This window comes from Equus przewalskii, chromosome 17 (assembly GCF_037783145.1).
Source record: "Equus przewalskii isolate Varuska chromosome 17, EquPr2, whole genome shotgun sequence".
NCBI lineage: Eukaryota > Metazoa > Chordata > Mammalia > Perissodactyla > Equidae > Equus > Equus przewalskii.
The window spans coordinates 51,730,741-51,750,772 of NC_091847.1; the positions used below are offsets into that span (position 1 = coordinate 51,730,741).

General features: G+C 41.8%; 1 protein-coding gene across 5 annotated transcripts in view; it reads left to right on the top strand.

Annotated features, from left to right (window-relative positions):
• MAP3K20 (mitogen-activated protein kinase kinase kinase 20) overlaps positions 1-20,032 on the top strand; it is a 167,769-nt gene that overhangs the window by 123,722 nt on the left and 24,015 nt on the right. For 3 of the 5 annotated variants that reach the window (XM_070580214.1, XM_070580213.1, XM_070580212.1), the window contains one exon: positions 1,536-6,829. In XM_070580214.1, coding sequence (XP_070436315.1) covers positions 1,536-1,922 — 387 coding nt within the window. In that variant the 3' untranslated portion in view covers positions 1,923-6,829. Of the gene's footprint in view, positions 1-1,535; positions 6,830-9,456; positions 9,502-11,303; positions 11,335-11,431; positions 11,572-16,294; positions 16,358-17,327; positions 17,421-20,032 lie in introns of those variants that run through there. The other 2 variants (XM_070580211.1, XM_008533255.2) reach the window with 1 other exon arrangement.

Here is a 20,032-nt window from a genome sequence, read left to right on the forward strand (position 1 = left end):
TTCAAGGAAGGACACTATTTTCTTTCCTGAAATTAAAACGTTAGTTAAAGATATTTGGCAAGATGAATTCTCCATACATGTAAATGGACAGTGTTTATTTTTTAATTAATGTTGTAGCTTCATGTAAAATTGTATTTCTTTTAAAAATAAAAGCTTATTTGAGAGACATTTGTTGAGATCTGAACATAATGTGAGGAAGGACCCATGACATAATAAAATCAATAAGCAGCAGAGTTCCCCCACAGTACCTACCAATTGAAAACAAATTTGAGAAGCTGGGAAATTTGACTGCAAGGAAAATGATACCTGTTTCCAGTGGTAAAGGATCTAAAGTAATTTTTTTCTTCCATATGACTGGTACTTTTTAGCTGAATTATGTGAAGTTCTTACTGAACTAACAACTCCAGAAGTCTTTTACTAATAGATTAAAACTACGTAATTTTTTAAACTTGGCTCCAATTTCAATTTAAAAATTAGGAAATTGGCCCTAAAAGGTACCTTTACACCCAGATTGTAAAGGTCATCCCAGTTATATTATTTGCACATCGTTCATCATAAATTTACCCATATTTAAACAACACCAAAAATATAAGCCTTAATTTGCTTATTTCTCAAAAGAAGAGCCACAAACACTTTGCAGATCCTAATGGTTTTACCCCGAAACGAATATGACCAACATTTATGGGACTAGGTTGGCTGTTCAAAATAATTACATAAGGCAGAAAATAAATGTCTGTATCCACTGTGAGAAGAATTTGTAGGAAAAAATTCTGCTAAAAGACGGAAAGTTTTATAGTAGAGAATAGAGAAAGGTAACGATCTAAATTAATAATTTTCTTTCCTCAATTTTCATATTTCACAATTTCATATGTCCTTGTTTATAACTTAAATGATGGAATCTAGAATTTGTTGATAAGTGAATTACTTCATAAATTGAATAACTAGTATTATATCTGGCTGTAATAAATCATAAACGGAAACAAGTGAATTCTAGACTCAGTTTATAGTCAGATACTAACCTAGCTAAAAAGGTAGTTAATGACCCCAATTTCTCCAGAGCTATACTGACTGCTGAACTGTTTTTGCTCTTCCTCTAAGCTTTTCTTCTTTTGTACAAGCTTTCTTGATTTTTACTTGAGATTTAATCTCTACTTAATTTCTTTTTAAATATAATAGTTAACGAAATGTTTCTATGTGAAAGTGAAATTGGGAAAAATTAAGAGAAATCCTAAAAATATTTTGTTTTAAGCAAAATGAGGGCTTAAAACTTGTGACTTCCCTCCCATTTGAAATTTGGCTTGCTCTGCTGCTTTGCAAATTTTGGTTGTGATTTACTCTGTTATTTATCAATTATGGCATATACGCTGGAGCTATAACAACCATTAAGTAAATTCTCACATAATGCCCTGCCTTCATTTATTTCACTAATCATTTACCTTCTGTGCAGCACCCACTAATTTTGTGGTATCTGTTTCCTTTATTTAAATTGGTCCTAATTTCTCTTTTTACTTCTGTCCTCTCTTCCCTTGTGATAGCTTCTCTTGCCTCTTGCTGCAAGAATGTCTGAGGAGTCTTACTTTGAATCTAAGACAGAGGAGTCAAAAAGTGCAGAGATGTCATGTCAGATCACAGCAGCAAGTAACGGGGAGGGCCATGGCATGAACCAGAGTCTGCGGGCCATGATGCTGATGGGCTTTGGGGATATCTTCTCAATGAACAAAGCAGGAGCTGTGCTGCATTCGGGGATGCAGATAAGCATGCAAGCCAAGCAGAATTCTTCCAAAACCACATCTAAGAGAAAGGGGAAGAGGGTCAACATGGCCTTGGGGTTCAGTGATTTGTCAGAAGGTGACGATGATGACGGTGATGACGGTGATGACGGTGATGAGGAGGAAAATGACATGGATAATAATAGTGAATGAAAGCAGAAAGCAAAGTAATAAAATTGAAAATGTTTGGAAAAACAAACTTGTTATCTCAGTCTGTACGAAAACCAGTAAGGAAGTAGGAAACCAAGCACTGCATTTTTAGGCCGATCACATTCGTATGGCAGTCATTTCTTGATCGATTTTACTTTTGACTTGTTTTTGCTTACAGAAAAATGGGGGAAAAATTAAGCCAGAAAGGTGTATTTAATGAACCAGCAAATATGGTGCCTGATTATAGAAATTTGTGATTCTCTATACAATGTGGTATTTTTTTAACCAATGACATTCTGGCTTTTTTTTAAGTGAATACTTTATATTTGATTTGATTTCGTTTATTCAATTTCTTAAGAAAACTTACATTTTGAACAAGCACTCTTAACTCCTAAATCTTCTCTAACACTTGATTTTCTCGTAACATACTACATTTTTTTTCTTATGGCAGTACACTGTACTGTCAGAAATAATTGATAGTGACTACAAAATCCAACAGTAAAAAAATTGAGATGACAGAAGGTTATAACAAATACTTCTTCAGAAATACCTAAATGCCAAGAATTGTCAATACTTAAATAGCACAACTACTCAAAATAAAGCCTGAGAGAGGTTGTCAGTGGTGCGTTTGAAGGAGAAAGACTCTAATTTGAAACCAAAAGCAGACGTGGCAGGCTTTCCGACCAGTGCTAGCCGTGGAAGTTTCTCAGCAACACACTGTCATCCAAGGCTCAGCTTACACTTCATACAAAGAGAAAGAGATGGTCTTCAAGGGACCCTTCCAGGCAGTGGGAGTGGAACCCGGGCCTGCTTCCACTGAGAGGATACGCGTGTTCGTTTGTTTTCTAGAGGGGCGTGATAATCCTGGGTTCCAAACATATGTATAGAGATTTTAAAGAGAGAACTAAATATTATAAAAGGAATAGCAAAGATAAGTTATCTTTATTTAAGCAGAAGTGCAGGATGAAGGGTCCTTTCTGTATCAAATCTGGCCTTCCAGAGCTGTCCTTTTTCTAACCCTAACTCAGCCACGTTGGTGTTAAAGAGAAGTAAATGTAGGTGCTGATGGGGAAACCTACTAGCCAGAGAGAGATTCCCAGAATGTTACCACATATTCGTCAAAACTTGTTTAAACATAGAACACTGTTAAAAAAAAAAAAACTACAGGACATTTGTTGTTACATATATACAGAAAGGCAAAAGAATAAAGACTCTTTTTCAGCCTAAATTAGAAAGCAGGACCGTTCATTTGACTATTAAACTAAAGTACTTTTGGTGGTGGTTTTTATGGAGGATTAAGAAAGGATGTCATCATAGATATTATCCAATACTACTTCCAAGTATATTTAACATGGGAATGAGAATGGCACCTCCTTCACAGGACTGTCGTGAGGATTAAAGGAAACAATACGTGTAAAGGACTTGGCTCAGCACCAGGCGGGCCAGTGAACGTTAACTCTAGTCATTATGCCCTTGAAAAGACACTGAAAAAGAAGTGCTTCCAGTAACCTTCTGGAAGACTAAATTATCACTTTCAAGTGATATCTGTTGAGTAGTATGAGATGAAAGTTAAAGTGAATAGCCTTCAGGAACGCTAAAGAGAACATTCTTAGAGTGTAAGCTCTCTTCAGACATTTAATCTGTTGCTCTTTGAAGCCTGCAGAGGGGCTGGGTTTGCCTGGTCTGAGGTGTTTGCAGGCCCTGCTACCACCCACAGACTCAGTAAACACAGAAAGAACAGGTAAACCTTTCCCCAAGAGGACGAGTTCCCCACCCATCCACTCTGATGCACTTTCTAGTTCTGTGCAAACACGGATACAGATAGATACACGCCCACCATCACAGAGTGCTGGTGACAGACGGGCACAAACAGCGGCACATCCTGTCTGCGCCCAGACACACAGAAGTGCTCCTTGAGCTCAGTCTCTCAAGCACAAACAAGATCTTGCCCTGGGGCACAAGGGACGGTTTTCAACTCTGGGCTTCCCAGCACGCCCTGGGGCCCCGCGGCCTATGCGCCTGAAGGAGAGAGCCCGAGAGGGCAGTAGAAAAGCCTCTTGCCATCTTCCCAGGCAAAGGTCAAGTCATCCATCCCACATCTGTTCACTGAGCCCCTCCTCTGTGCCAGGGTGTGTTCTAGGGAACAGCTAGACACAAAGCCCTTGCGCTCGCGGGGCTTACGTGCCAGCAGTGGAGATGGACAGGGAACACACACCCATCCCTGGCATGTAAACGTTTGGTGAGAATGAAGCTGGGGAGGGATATGGCACGTGGGAGCGCTGCGGTTTTTAACGTGTCCTCAGGAAAGGCCTCCCTGATACAGGATCTCTGTGGGCTAATTTTGGGATCTGTGCGGTTTATGTAAGAATAGAAACCTTGCCTCTCATTGAAGAATAATCAACAATACATTTAGAACATATGAACTGAATGAAACTGATATTTTTTTCTAAATTTACATATCAGTCTGTTAGGATTATACATAAAGTTTGGTGCATTAATAAACGCAGCTAAGTAGGGTCAAAAGAGAAAGGTAATCAGACTGTATACCCAGACGTAGGATTGTTATTAATTAGGTAATATTGCTCTCACTCTCAACTGCTGCCTTTCCTTCCCTGTTTCCAGAGCTGGTCATAGCTCACAGTGCTTGATCATCAAACAACTGCAGAGATTCAGGACACAGCAGAATTGATGAGCTCAGGGATAACTTGATGTTGTTCTCCACCTAGAATTGGACTGCGGATAATTATCATATGGCATCAGCTGTTGTACTTTCTGTTCCAAATCAGTGTCTTTCTGGGGTTTTGAACATCCCTGAAATCTGAATCATATAAACAAAATTTTTAAATGGTCTCCCTCTATCTGTGAAGATTATTTAGAAGACTTTAGATTCTATTCGTTTTATTAATTTTAAAAAGAAACATTTATTAGCTATATGCAGAATTCCTAACGATGATGTTAATTGTGCAGTTTCTAATTCACTTTTCAGATCAGTTTTTGAAAAGGCCAGTTATTGGTGTTGGGTTGGTTTCCACTTCCTTGACTTACAAAAAACTTCGTTATAAAGAGTTGAAGAAACACTGAGAAATTTAAAGATTCAGAATGAGAATTGAAAGTGAATTGTGGTAATAATTCTCACAGCTATACAACTGAAAATATAACTCCTCTTTCATCCTTTTTCCTTTGTTCATGAAGTTGATCATGTGGAATTTGATGGCAGCCTACTAGTGGTTCTCAACTGAGTAGTGCTGTCACCCAATGGTGTCTCAGAGTGCTGGGCATATTTTTGGTTGTCATGGTGACTGGGGATGTATTTAATGGCCGGTGCCAAAAATGGTACATCCCACATGACAGGGACAGTCCCACCCGATAAAGAATCCCACCCAAAGTACCCACAGCATTGTCTCTTCCCTCCTTGAGAAACTTGCTAAACCTGGCAGTTTTAGAGTTCTAATGTTTTTTCCCTAAACAAAATCACATAAGTCAAAAGATGTATTTTCAGAATTATAACTACTACACAATCTGAATTTTGTAGGTCTGTGACATTTATCTCAAATCCCCAGTTGTGGAAATGGTTTCTTTCTCACTCAAGAATGCTGATAGAAACTTCATGAAACAGCTAAATTTACCCGGGGGTAGCTCTCCTATTACACTGATTCCACAATAGATATAAAAGAAAAACGTCATTGAGGCAGCTGCAATTCTGCAAAGTGGCCAGGTTAATTTAAAAGGACTCTTTTCCTAACAGTCTTTTTTTTTTTTTTTTTTTTTTTTTGCAAAACCACATTTTAATCATTTACGTAAATAGCCAATGGGAAGAGGTTGAAGGCACATAGCATGCTTCTTTTGGATGCTCTGGAAATGTTGAGGGTCAGGTTTTTTCACATGCAGTAGATTTGTTACTTTAACACCAGCGGATGTATTCAAACTTGATCTCCATTAAAACCAAGGAATTAGGGGTGGGGGAAGATTCGAGAGAGATCCAGAATGACTTCTGTGAGCACTATGATGCAAATAACTTTATTTTTTGGGGTTTTCATTGGAGTGGTAAGAATTTCATGAAAGATAATTTTAAAACTTATTCTGAGTTAAATATTGATAGTTTTTTAAAATTTTTGATACACTAGACTTGCAGCCTTTTGAAACTAGCAGAGTCCCACCATACCATATATATAATGGAGCATAATTTTTCTATAATCAGGCACCTTTCGCTGCTTTTGAGTAAGACTGTTTTCCTGTTGCGATTTTAAGTGTTGCCAGAGAGAAGAACCTGTTCTCTTCTTTTGGTTGTAGCACAGCCTGATAGCTCTAGATGTAGCATTTCTGTGATGAAATGAGTGTCTACAGGAAATCTGGAGGACTAGCCATGATTCCTCGGATCCCAACTTAGTTCGCACTCTATTGCCTGTGACAAGCTTTCTGGCATGTGATTATTTACTTCAAAACTAGAGTTTCAAGCACCTACATTAATAATTTTATATCGTGTGCAGAACAGCATATCTTTTAATGTCAGATACATACACTGCACAAATTGCTTCTGCACTTTTAAAAAATTTTTGTACTAAATAATAGAAAATATTTATATTCTTTGAGTGTGAGCTTTGAATAGATGGCATTATCACTTTGTTTTTTTTTTAACAAAAACTTTTTCTCAACAATTCTATTGCAATGTTATTCTGAGCAAGTCCTATGCCAAATATCTTGTATAATGTTTGTATGGAAGATTAAATTTTACTCTTGTGTGGTAAGACTACTAGTTATTGACTTCATCGTTGGAATTTGATATTCCAGCACAAAGTGCACAATGTATTCAGAAATCCAAGTTGGTGTCATACATTTCATTTTGATGTGAACTTTTCTTTGCTTTCCTTTGTTCTAAGACTCCATTTTGCAATAAACGTTTTGACAGTAAATCCCTTTGTTATGTGTTGCTGTGTATATCAGATCCTTGTTAGATTGGATTCCCAACATCCTTTGAAGGAATCATTGTCACACGCATGCACATGAGTGTGAGCTTTTCTCTCCTGAAGTCAGTTGGAGTGTAAATAATGAATTTCTGAAGTGATGGGGCAGCCACAAGGTAGATTTTTTTTTTAATCCCCAAAGACAGAAAGACTTAGAACTTACCCTACAGCAGATACACTGATATGTTAACAAGGGACAGAAAACATAAGGAAATGGTAAGCTGCTCTGTGGCTGGAGATCATTAACTCTTATCCCCTGTCTTGCCAAATTCAAACCGTCTCGAAGCAGTGCCTGGCTCCAGCCTTCCTCTCACTGATCTTTGCAAGCATCCTGCAAGAATCCTGCGCGAACGGCTATCAAACTGAGTCCAGTGCTTCCCTTGGCGTCATCTTGATGAGCCATCCTCAGAGCATGAGAGAACTCTTCTCTCCTTTTGACATTAAAACCAAAGATGCTGGTTTTGATTAGTTATTTCACTTACGACCTTTATTCTATGCAAGAATTACTTATTGATCAATTTTGGTAGGCACAACATTTTGGAAGTGTCTAAAAATCAAAACGCTACACATCCCCCTACTCGCCATAAAAACCAGCCTTGATGCAGGGAGATATTTCTGTAGCTCAGTCTATTATTTCTTGAACTAGTCAAAAAAGTTCCTTATTTCACATTTGTTTTTGTGATGGGAAAAGGGAATGACATGTTTCTCAGCTGTAGCCAGCTGTCCTGTGAAGAAATAAAGCTTGTCATGTATTTTCTCTGATCAAGTTCAGTTTTAGATTCTATTCCTCAAGTCATTCTCCTCTCTGCATTATTAAAGCAGGTGAGTGCGTGTGACGATTCCTACATACCTCAGGCATTTCACAGGAGGGAAGGGACAATCCTCAGGGACTGGAGCACATGGGGTAGCAGAGTTTATATAGAATAGTGGTGATTTATGCCCTTGCAACTTGTCTATAATACTCAAACACAATCAAATTTATTGTAACAATGGGTTTTTAAAAAATTCTGCTTGGCCCCCTAGAGTAGGCCTCATTTCCCTTTATCCATGGACATGCACACGCTGCATATAGTACTCCAGTTAGGCAACCGTGCCATGCCCATCCCTCTGTCGTCTCCCCGCCCCTGTCCAATGCCGGTGTTTTGCCTTGTTGCTTCTCCTCACCCAGAATCACTTCTCTTCTCCTTGCCCTGCAGTACCCAGCTCTTCCCCCATCTTAATCTTTCATAGACTAAGAAGAGTTTCATAGAAACCCTTCCTTCTCCCTGGTATACCCATAGACATTGAACTCTATACCAGAGAATTTAGCATTTTAGTAAATGTACCCTTCAATTGTATTCATTCAATAAATTGTTGAACAAAAATTTATTGCAAGGTGTTGTGTACCAGGACTCTGCTGGTCACTGAGTAAACCAAGATAAAGGTGGCCTCGAACTCCTCCGTTTATAATCCATATCTGTTTCACCCCCAATTAAATTAAAAGCTCCTTCAAGTCAGGGACATGCCTTTCCTAGCAGGGTTTTGAGCATGTGAGTTCAAAATACCCGCAGATTGGAAGGATTAATTCACCCACCCTCTGATTTTACACTCAACAGAAAAAGCAACCAAATTCAGCTTCAGTTTTTCAACTCATACACGAAAAAATATTGTTTGTAACAGAGGTTGATTGACATTTTGCCACGTTACCTCATGAGCAATCTAACCATTTTGTCAAGTTAAGTTATTTAAAGCTAATGGATTTAACCAACCAATGGCTTTGGTATAAGGGTTATACCAAATTCCGATTCAACTCACAGGACACACAGATTTTTTCCAAGTACGTAGGCATTTGTCATTTGGTCTGTGGCTGTGGGGCATATTCTGAAGTGAGGAGCCCTTTGGCTGTGACAGTGCTGCAGGCTGAAGTCCTCTTGCAAAGTCGTCTTTCATGCCATGTACCTGACAGGGAGGGAGCTTAGTTTAGTTTAGTTTTAGTTAGAGCAACTCAGCAACCTGGACAGTTCCTTAGGACAGTTCCCATTTCCCTTGTCTTTCATCCATGGGTCCTAATATTTGGTTTTAAAAACATAATGCAAGTGAGTCATTTAGTTAAACACTTAGACATACTCCTGTAAGAATAAGCATGTAAGTCATCCGGTTACCGAGTGGTTGCTGTGGAATTTTCATTAATAACCAAACGATCCTCATGTTGACTGAGAATTCTGAGGAAGGTTCCGGGATCTGACAAATGTCAGAAATTCCTTGACTGCCAAGCCCTGTTGTGGAATGGAAAACTACTCTTGGTGCCAAAGACCAAGAGAGGACAATCCCAAGATGTGCAGAGTCCCGCTCACAAAGAGCAGTGAATGGTTACTGAGAGGCTGATGCATGTCACTGGCTTCTGGGGGCCGAATCCTTGGAACACTGAGAAATTCCTCTTAAGGTCAGGAGAATTGTTTTCCATTCAACCTAACCTGCAGGGGGAACCAAGCCAGAGCAGCAGCCAAGAGCTAAAATGGTGAGACAAGGGGATAAACCAAAAAGACAATGATAATATTCCTTTTTTTTTCTTCATTTTATTCATATTTCCCATGCAGCTGCTGCCTTCTTTTGAGATTGGCTCGTGGACGGAAGATGACGTGGTAAGCTGCTTCTGTTAATGCCTGATTTGACCTGGGCAGGTATTTCCTAAATTTGTTTACAAGTTAAAAATGATGCTAGAGGGGTTTGGGCCTTAGGAAAGTCTAACTAGGAGAAGTTGACAAATTCCATGTTTTTCTATTTTTAATGCAGTAATGATTTAAAATAAGGCCTCAAGAACAAAGCAAGTAGCTCTTCAAATCTTAGAATAGGATTCCACCCCCTCTTTGCTCTGAAAGGTATTCTAGAATACGATAATGAATACCAGTGAGAAAATTAAAGAGGTGATCCAGGGTACAAAATGAATATACTTCAAAAAAAAATGATCTTAAGTTTTCCTTAAATACCAGAGATGGACTTGAACCACAGTAGAGAAAGATCTGGTACAGGCAGTGCTAGGCTGGGACTCCGCTAAACTGGGCTCCCTTCCCACCTTAGGCCTGTTCAAAAGTGACAGTGCATATTTGCCATCTCTACTCTGGCCTCCCAAGGAGGAATGGATATGACCTCCCAGACGGTCTCTGCCGCTGGAGCCTGAGAAGCCCCAGGTTTTTAAGAGGATGGAGACAGACTTTAAGTCCTACACCCTTCTCTCTGGGTAGAGACCCTGAGGAACAATCCTGCTCAGGCTGTTGCATCTCTATCTGTTTCCTTAGTGAGAAGCAGGTCTGAGAATTCTTGATTAGAGACCTGTCCAGGTCCATTTTATAAGCTCAAATATCATTTAAATGAAAAAGAATAAAAAGCTGTAATGCCAGCCTTAGCAGGTCCCCACCCCAGGGAACAGACCAGGTGCCACAAGGTCCAAACTCAGTACTAGAAACTCTTGGGAAGGTGTGTTTACCTACCTCACCCTGGTTTCTGGGCCAGGGCATCTCCGTCCCTGCTCTTTGTATTCTGGTGAAGTCAAACCGCCTGCATTATTAGCTGACCTCTTCGGCTTCTCCAGGGTAAGGAAACCTGGCACCGGTTGCCTCTGCTGCTTCTCATTCACTGAGCCCCAGTGATTCTAAATTTCCTGCCAGCCCTGCTTAACAGGGAAAAAGGACTTAGGATCTCCTTTATTCACAGGCCTGGATATAAATCCTTTTATCCCTGGCTCCAAAGTTGGCTCATCTCATTGAAGAAGAAATTTTTTAAAAGACACTCAGCTCTAACAGCTATTTTTAGTCTTTCCTCAGAGATTGAGTGGTTTTCAAGCTATTTAAATAAAATTCCAGGGTCAAGGGCTCCCCAGAGAATTGGTGGGACTGGATCTGGCCTCCCTTCCCCCGGGGAATGTGAGAGGCTAGCAGTAAACATGGGCCAAGGGAAATTCAAGGACTGAGGGTCACTGGGTGCGACCTCATTCTATAGAGGAGGCTCCATGCTGTAACTTATCTTTGGCCACATAGCTACTTCACAACCAAGCCTAGAACAGAGGACGCGGTGCGCCCATTTCTCTGTCCACCACTGCGTGCTCCCTGTTCCTCATATAGCTCCTGGGTAAGCCAGTGGCCCTGAAGAACCCAGGGAACCACCGGCTCATAACTGGAAAAATCATTATAAGAAACTTCTTGAAAGGATTTTTAAGTATCTCCCAAATAAGGAGGAAAACCGATGGTTCCTCAAGTGTCCCAGACCCCCAAAGGGAGGGATAGCTCCAATTTGAAAGCTTGAAGTTTTAAAACTATAAAGAGGAAATCTTCCACTTGTGGTTGAGCCAAGAATTAAAGATATTTTAATCTATTAAAATGTTTATTGTTAAGTCTGGCCACTGACCATGTATGAATCTTCAAAACCATATATGTCCTCTCTTTCACAGTATTTTTGGGTTCAGCAGCTCGTCAGAAAAGGCAAGTGGAATAACTTAGCTTCTTAATTCATGGAGTTAACTTTGCTTTGGATATGATTTAGCCTAATTTTATTCTGCCTTCTAATCCCTTCCTTCAGGTGACTCTTCAGCAGAGATGAGCGTATATGCAAGCTTGTTTAAGGAAAACAATATTACAGGAAAGCGACTGCTTCTCCTGGAGGAAGAAGACTTGAAAGACATGGGCATTGTCTCCAAGGGGCACATCATTCATTTAAAGGTACCTCCGAAAGGGAGAACATTCAGTCAACAAATCTGTATTGAGCACTTACTACGTAGCAGATATCACTGCTGTATCTGCTGCCCCCATGGGCACACCCCCTACTCCCTCCCCCTAACCCAACATCCAAAGTGTTAATACCTGGTACAGCAGGTGGCACCTGGATACACCTGAGAATCACCCCCATGCCCTCAGGAAGTCTCTTGTCTAGTGGAGAAGACAGATATTAATCAGACCATAATGGTAAAATGACAGTTGTAAGAAACGCCACAAAGGAGAGGTGAGGTTGGGGTGAGAAAAGGCTTCTGTGAAGAAGTTATGAAGGAACTGGGAGCTGAAGGACAAGTAGGTGTTGACCAGGTGAAGGGTCGGGGGATGAGGTATTCCAAGGGGGGACTGCCCCTGGAAAGGCCTTGGGGTGGGACAAAGCTTAGTTTGCCAGAGACCTAGATATAAGGCCATGCGTGTGGCACCTGGAGAACTGCCATCCAAGCCAGGAATAGCAGGAGGGGACCGGAGAGGCTAGATGTTCGTTAGGAATCTCGAAGGATGCCAGAACTGGTCCATGGCTTGAGTGCACCCTGAGCCCCTGCAGTCCCACAATCGTGGGATTGTGTTGAATTTGGAGTCTTCGTAATTGTGACCTGGGACAGACACCACCATGTGTGTATTCTAATCCCCCATATTCTCGGGAAATCCTAACATTTCCCCCAAAATTTCAGTCTTGAACAGCTTCAAAGCTAAACCTCTGTTTTTGTTGTTGTCGCTTTTTCTGCATTTTAGCAACCAGATCGGTTTTTTGTTTGTTTGTTTAAAGATTAAAGATTTTAAAGATTGGCACCTGAGCTAACAACTGTTGCCAATCTTTTTTTTTTCTTTCTGCTTTTTCTCCCCAAATCCCCCCAGTATATAGTTGTATATTTTAGTTGTGGGTCCTTCTAGTTGTGGCATATAGGACACCACTTCAGCATGGCTTGATGAGCAGTGCCATGTCCGCGCCCAGGATCCGAACCGGCGAAACCCTGGGCTGCCAAGCAGAGCGCGTGACCTTAACCACTCAGCCACTGGGCCGGCCCCTGTTTTGTTTTTTAGTTACTCAAACCAAGTAAGAATTGCTGGCATCTGTGTGATCATTGTTATTAATCAGAGGTCTGTTTCAAGAGAGATCTTAGGATAAAATCAAGTTTGCTCCCCAAACCTCCTCAACCCCAGTCTGGGTGGATGGAGGAGTGGGCACAGGTTAGAAAGAAGAGAAACAGAATAATGAAGGAAATGTAGGAAAAGCAGCTTCCTATCAAAATCCACAGCTTCACAAAGACTCTGCCAGTATGCCAGCTGCTTTTCCCTTCATTTCAGTTAGAGCCACTGGCACTTGCCTTTCTAGGGAAATTCCCCGAGATCCAGAGAACCAGTCCACTTCTGTGGGCCCTGGATCCATGTAAGGAGCATCCTTACAGCCCCTCAGCACTCCTTGGATGATGACTTAGCCTTAACCCACTAGACACCATCTCCAAGACAGACATTATCTTTGCCTCACCATCTTTTCCCTCTCAAAAGATGGATGGGAAACCTCATGCATAAACATTCATCTCAAAGGCAGACAAAGAATTTAATCTTGACCTCTGGGTGTGGGCAAGTCCATGAGAAGCTATGCTGCTTTACATGGGCGACAGTAGGAAACATTATTTTCCCTAGTATAGAGAAATTTCAGAGTCCCAAGAGAGAAATTTGCTAAATCTTGTCCTATTTGGCAGATGCCAAATAAGATACTCCCACCTCCCCTTCCTCTGCTGTCTTTGATAAAGGACCCACATTCCTTACAGAGCAGTCGAGAAAAGGGTGATCCCTCCCCAAAAGCCATAGCGACTTAAATATTCCCAGACTTTGGCTGGGACAAGGTGCCCCCTGTATGCTGGCTGGTATCAGTAAGGCAAGAGCGTCCAAATTGATTGATCATTGTCCAGCAAATTCAGTGAATGCGTACAAATTGCAAGACTGGGCCTGCGACAATACCAAAAAGAATCCTGCCCTTAAGGAATTTATGTCCCAGAGAAGACATAAAACATGCACACACAACTTCACATAATAGAGAGTCTTGGCAGTTCAGAGGAAAGGAGCTATTCATCACCTCTGCTTGAGGGGCTGGAGGAGGAGACGGGGAGGGAACCCTTCATGGAGCGGGTGGCTCTTGAGCTGGATGTTGGAGGAAGCACAGAATTTGGAATGTAGCCAGGAGCTGGAAAGGAAAGAACATTAATCTAGACAGAGAATAAGGAGTTAAGAGAGAAAGAGAAGAGAATGTAAAGGAACAGAAAAAAATGGTCCTGATACAAGGAACAGTAAGTAGCTCCGTATGATGGGAGCACAGGCGGGAGCGCACTTCGTGATGCACAAAGCAGAAGGGAGGTGGGGCCAGATCCTGATGGCTTACGCCTTCCGGTGAACCTTCAGCTGGAACCTGACCAGCTGTAGGGAGTTCTGGAAGTTCTGAGAATTAGCATGTTTAAAACTTTGCTGCTGGAAGTTCTCAAGTAGATTAGAAAGGAGAGGCTGGATTTTGAAAGAACAGTTCAGAGGTTATAATAAGGGAGTAATAAGGCCGAGCTGGTGTGAAATGTGAACCGAGAGAAGGGGAGGGTACCACGGGTGAGAGAGCTGTCTGCAGGTTCAAGAAGGAAAGCACAGTGAAGACACGCTACAACACAGACGAACCTTGAGAACATCCTGCTAAGTGAAAGAAACCAGACACGAAAGGTCACAGATCATATGATTCTATTTATATGAAATGTCCAGAATCGGTAAATCTAGAGAGACAGAAAACAGATTAGCGGTTGCCAGGAGCTGAGGGAGGAGGGAATGGGGAGTGACCATGAATTCACAGGGTCCCCTCTGAGGGTGATGAAAATATTTTGGAAGTAGATAGAGGCAGCGATTGCACGACACTGTGAGGGTGCTAAATGCCCCTGAATTGCATGCTTTAAAATGGTTAATTTTATGGGATGTGAATTTCGTCTCAATAAATAAATAAAAAGAAAGAAAGCACAGCTACGTGCACGTGCCTGACCACGAGCAGTCTTCTTCCAGCTGGGAAGCTTTCTCTCTTTGATGGATGAGGTACCTTCAGAAAAGATGCATGAGGCCAGGAGAGGTCAGAGAGCCCAGGCAGGAGACAGAGGAGGAAGAGAGGAGTGCCCACCCAGGAAGGAGGAAAAGGGGGAGAGAATGGTCTCACAGAAGCCAGAGGTTGAAAAAGCTGTATAAAAACTGGGTCTAATGCTGCAGAGAAGCCAAGAAACACATGCACCAAGAAAAAGCCTTTGCTGGAAGTAGCCAGTTGGGAGCAGCCAGTGCAGTGTCCTCTGCTCCTGACGCAGAGCATCTGCCCTGAGCTCCAAAAGAGGCTAGTAGCCAGGGTCTGGTGGGGCGGGGGGCGATGGGGGGTACCCAAGACTTCCCTGACGCTCCTGGATGAGTCTGCGTGTGCTCACAAAGACGGTTCCCAGAAGGGCAAGTCTGACAGTCAGGGCTGTGAACCCTCCACCTGACTGTCAGAGCCAGGGCTGAATCAGTGACACCTGGGGGGTTCGGCCGGCAGGTGACACTCTCTTAAACTCAACTGGGTCATGGGTATTTCTAACAAATAAGCTAATGTGAGAGGGAAAGATGAAGGGGAAAGGGTCATGGAAACTGGCTCTGGGAGGGTCCTGCATGCACTCTTGGGGCAGTGAGGATAAATAATGCTTCAAGCTGGGCGTTTCAGGGCGGAACCTCCAGACCAGAGGAGCCCTCCTGGAACTTGTCAGAAGTGTTTCACTCACACACACACACCCTGATGGTGAGAATGTGCCCTCCATTCTCTGCTCTTCGCTGAGGAAGGCACCATCATTGTTGTATACCTTCTCAAAGCGTCTCTCAGCCCTTAAATGATAGGTCATAAATCTGGAAACTGGAGCCGTCTTTCCAGCTACCCTTTTGCTCCTCAGTTGTCCCTTTAAGCCTGTCTTGGTTCCTTTTCCTGCGTGCCTGGAAGCCCTCATGTGGAGGGGCCGTGTAGAAGGAATAGGGCCGAACATCCATAAGTGTTCATTATATTGTCAAGTGTCAACAGCTTTTATTTCACTTTAAAAAAATGCATCTAATTTTTCTCGCATTGGCACTTTTTTACTCTCTACGTGATACGTTCAGTTCACAGAAAAGCTGGATTATACCTGATGAGTATTAAAAAAATCATAATTTAAATTGTCCTCCTTTCCTTTCAGCGTTTCTTTGTGCTTCCTTGGGGGGGAGTGTGGGACACATACCCACAGAAAAGCCGTTACAATGCAATAAACCCTTTAGTGAGATTTCAGCCTTAATGAAAGTCTCTGGTGATATATTCATGTTCTTTGATGTTTTTCCCACGGTTACTCAGGGTGACAACTGCATTCTGTACACTAGAACATTAACTTGTCACTACTCTGCTCTACCGGTGTTTGAAAAATGGTTTTATTTATTGTTTGCTCTGAGATTTAATGTCTTTAAAATATCTTCCTGTTCCATTAAATAATTAAAAACTACCTATAATACTTTGAACAATCAGGTTTATTCTCAATAGATGTTGGATGTTAACATCCCCAAGATATTTTATGAACTCACTAAAGAATGCCTTGATATGTGCACAATAATTTTAATCCTCTCTTGGCATTATGGGATCATTAATAAACGTGTGATTTTTTTTTTACAGTTAGCCATTGAGAAATTAACCTATGATTACCTAAACCTGTTTCACTTCCCACCACTAATTAAGGTAAGTAAGCGTTTTTCTTACTGAGAATACACTACTTTTATTGACGTATGCACCTGCCACATCCACACCTAAATTTGCCCATGTCGGGAACTGCTGTTTGAAGTAAAGAATAACCATATCTGTCCAACAAAAGGCTCTTTGAGTGAAGCTTAGGATGTGCATAAATTGAACACCCTTGTTCCCTGCAAGTTGAAATATTAACAATATATTCATGATAAGAACACATGTCACTGTGGTCGCTAGGGGATGTAAGTGCTAACGTTGCAGGTGAGGGCCTCTGGCCTCCACCTGGCCCTGGAGACCTTTGTCCGACACATAAGCCACTGAAGGAATTCACACACAAGAGCTCTGGATTAGCCCCTGCATTGGGGGATGGGAGATCAACTGTTTGATTAATATATTAGTATATTTAACGTGTTATTTTGAAAATCGTCTAATGGTATATGGCATACTTTGTTATAAAATTAGTAGATGCTTGCAGTTAATACACAGGACTCTTATTCACTAACAACCGTGGTTTTCCATCTTTAAGCCCTTGAAGGTTCGTTTTGTTTCTCTGCTTGGTCCTCCTTCCACATCCACTCTAGGAACTGCATAATTCCTCTTTGGGAACAGCTTGTAAATATCTTGAGCGCTGTGAAATTCTCAAGGGGAAGTCTCACAGTGCATCTCTGGGGCTCAGTGCATTTCTGGGGTAAAACGGCACAATGCAGGATGCATTGTGAAAAATGTGAGACGGTGAGATTTAATTTGTGGTGCATAAGATAAACCATTGGGAAAAGTTCTGAAAGGCTTAAGATGTCATTTCTCTTGCTTTAAATAATTGCAATTTGTAGTTTAATCCAAAATAACCAGAAGTTAAACAATAGATTAGAATAGAAAAACTAGTGCTGAGAAATCATCTCCCCTAGATGAGAAGTAAGAGTACAAACTCTATCTAGAATAAATGGCGTTTGGTTTTCTGTTTTAGGACTCAGGAGGTGAACCTGAAGAAAATGAGGAAAAAATAGTGAACCTTGAACTTGTTTTTGGTTTTCACTTGAAACCAGGAACTGGCCCACAGGTAAATCACATTTTAAAGTCTTTGGAGAAATTTCAATCTAATTTGCTCTTTTTCTCTCCTGGAACTCCATGGTTTTATACACCCCCCTACCAGCTGGTAACTCGATTCTGAGTAAATTTATAGACTTTATAAAATAGAATTTAGTTGAAAGGCTGCCAGCTGCCTCCATAATCCAATCTAGGAATCTTACTCTTGAAGAGTCCTGGGCGAGGCCACCCAAACGCTCAAGGAAGCTCACCGTAAACCACGGACAGGGTTGGGGGTGGCGGGCGCTGGATACCCAAGTGATCGTTCGTGCTGCTGGCGTCACAGCTTCCTGGTTCCTGTTTCTTGAGGGGGATCAGGGTTATAATACGGGGTGTAAAACAGCACCGAGAATGGAACTGCAGGCAACGTGGAAACCCAAATTAACAGCTCTGAACAGGACGGCAGGGCATTGACCAGCACTCCTTCCATCAGGCTTTCACTTTATGTTATTTTTAGAGGACGGAGAAGTGATTTGACCTAGGTGGCATATGAATTGGAATCCTAATAAGTTGTGTTACTTTGGATTACCGTGAATAGCTAGTGATAATGATAACTTCTATTAATTGCCCACTTATTGTGTTCCAGGCGTACAGGATTGAGGTGTAGATGCTATTTTCCCCCATTTTACAAGTGAGGAAGCTGAGGCTCGGAAAGGTTAAGTAACTTGCCCAAGGGTTACATGGCTGGCAGGTAGCAGAGTAAGGATTTGAGCGCAGGCCTCTCTGACCCCAGAACCAAGCTCCTAACTGCTGCACTATTTGGACCTTTCCTTTCAGGCAGCCAGGAGACCTGGTAAACACAGCTCCTCACAACCTGCAGCCAGTAGCTCTGAAGGGCTGGTGTAGACTCAGCTGGCCCACCGGCCCTTCACTAATTAAACCCTGCTTACCCCAGGGTGTTCCTGGAACCAGAGCTTTGGAATGACTGGAAATTGTTGCAAGGGGTTGAGTTTCACCTGGGGCTAGAAAGATGCTCTTTCTAGGCACCGGACAGAGGGTCCTGCCTGTGCCGCTGCAGGAATGTCGGTGCTTTTGCTGAAAGGAAATCTTTACCTCCCTTGTTTTGGCTGCATAACTTGGTTGAGTGAAAGCTGTTCTGACTCGAGGTTTCTAGTGTATGCATACTCTTCTTTTCCCTCTGCAAATGGTCACTGTCTATTCGTTCCTGTTGTTAGAAGCAGCTACAGAAAGGGAGCGAGAGTATAAGTTCCTCTCTCTCCAACAACAACCAAGGGCCCTTCTAACCCTGAGATTCTGCGGCTGTGGGCACCCCCAAGTCCATCTGATGGTAAACAAATTGAATATTTTCACTTGCCTTGTTTAGTATCCTGGACTCTATGACACTTAATTTATGAGTACCCTGTGTTTAAACTTTTTCATGGCTTGTGGGTGGTAAAAGAGGGAAGAATTTCCTGGAAAGAGTAGTTTCCACCAAGAAAATAATTTTCAGTTAAAAAATACATGATTTAATGTGGAAAACTGAAAAATATATTTTTTAATAAAAATCAGAAACTATAAATGATATTTGACAACAAATACTGGTCGTTTTTCTTTTTACCATAATTGTGTAGACTTCTTGAATCATTGGCTATCCGCAAGGCCTAAAGTCACCATTTTTGATATTCTGCTCATCCTTAGTCACCCATGCAAAGTAATAATTTCATCCATTCATTCAGCAAACATTTACGAAGGACCTACTGTGTGCCCAGCTCTATGCCAGATACTCAGAATACAGAGTCAAAAAGCAGTCCCTGCTTGCAAGGGACCCATAGCTTATCAGGAGAAATAGATAAGATCAGTGAACAGTTATAATACGGAATGATGCATTTTTACAGCATCATGCACATCGTTCAGTGGAAGCATACTGGATGAGCATTGCAAGCAGATGCAGAAAGGGGTCAGAGGAGGATCTTGAAGTGTTCTTGGTAGAAGTGATACTTGAACTAAAATTTGAAAACCTTTAGCAATTATTAGGTAGGGAGAGGACATTGAAGGCAACAGGAACAGCATGTGCAAAAGCTCAGAAGCATGAAGCCAGGAAAACACAGGGAGCTCCTCCTTGGGCATGTTTCTATGAGACCTCACAACTCAACTCAAGCATTACTCTCTGTGGGATGACTTAGCATGGAGCAGGTGGAACAGTGTCATGAGACTTAAGGCCAGGGAGGTGACTGGCGACTAGAAAAAGAACTGTCTTATGTGCTAAGCTAAGGAGTTTGAAGAGTTTTAAGGAGGGAGTGGATAGGACCCGATTTATGTTTTTCAAAGATCTCTCAAAGCACAGAGGAGGATGAATTAGAAAGGGGCTGAGCTAGAGTAAGAAAGACCTGTGAGCAGGTAGTACAGATAACCAGGTGAAAAGGGACTCGGAGCTGAGGCTGTGGCAGTGCCATGGGAGTGCCAGTAGGTCCAAAGACACTCTGAGATGGAACTGATCACCTGTGTCACAAGCTGGAGATGGGGTGAGTGAGAGGGAGGAGCCAGGATGGTGCTGAGTCTCTAGTGTAGGCAGTTGGATAGACGATGTTATAATGTAATAGATCAAGAGTGAAACATGCAATGGGGATGTAAGGCCAAGGAGCTAAA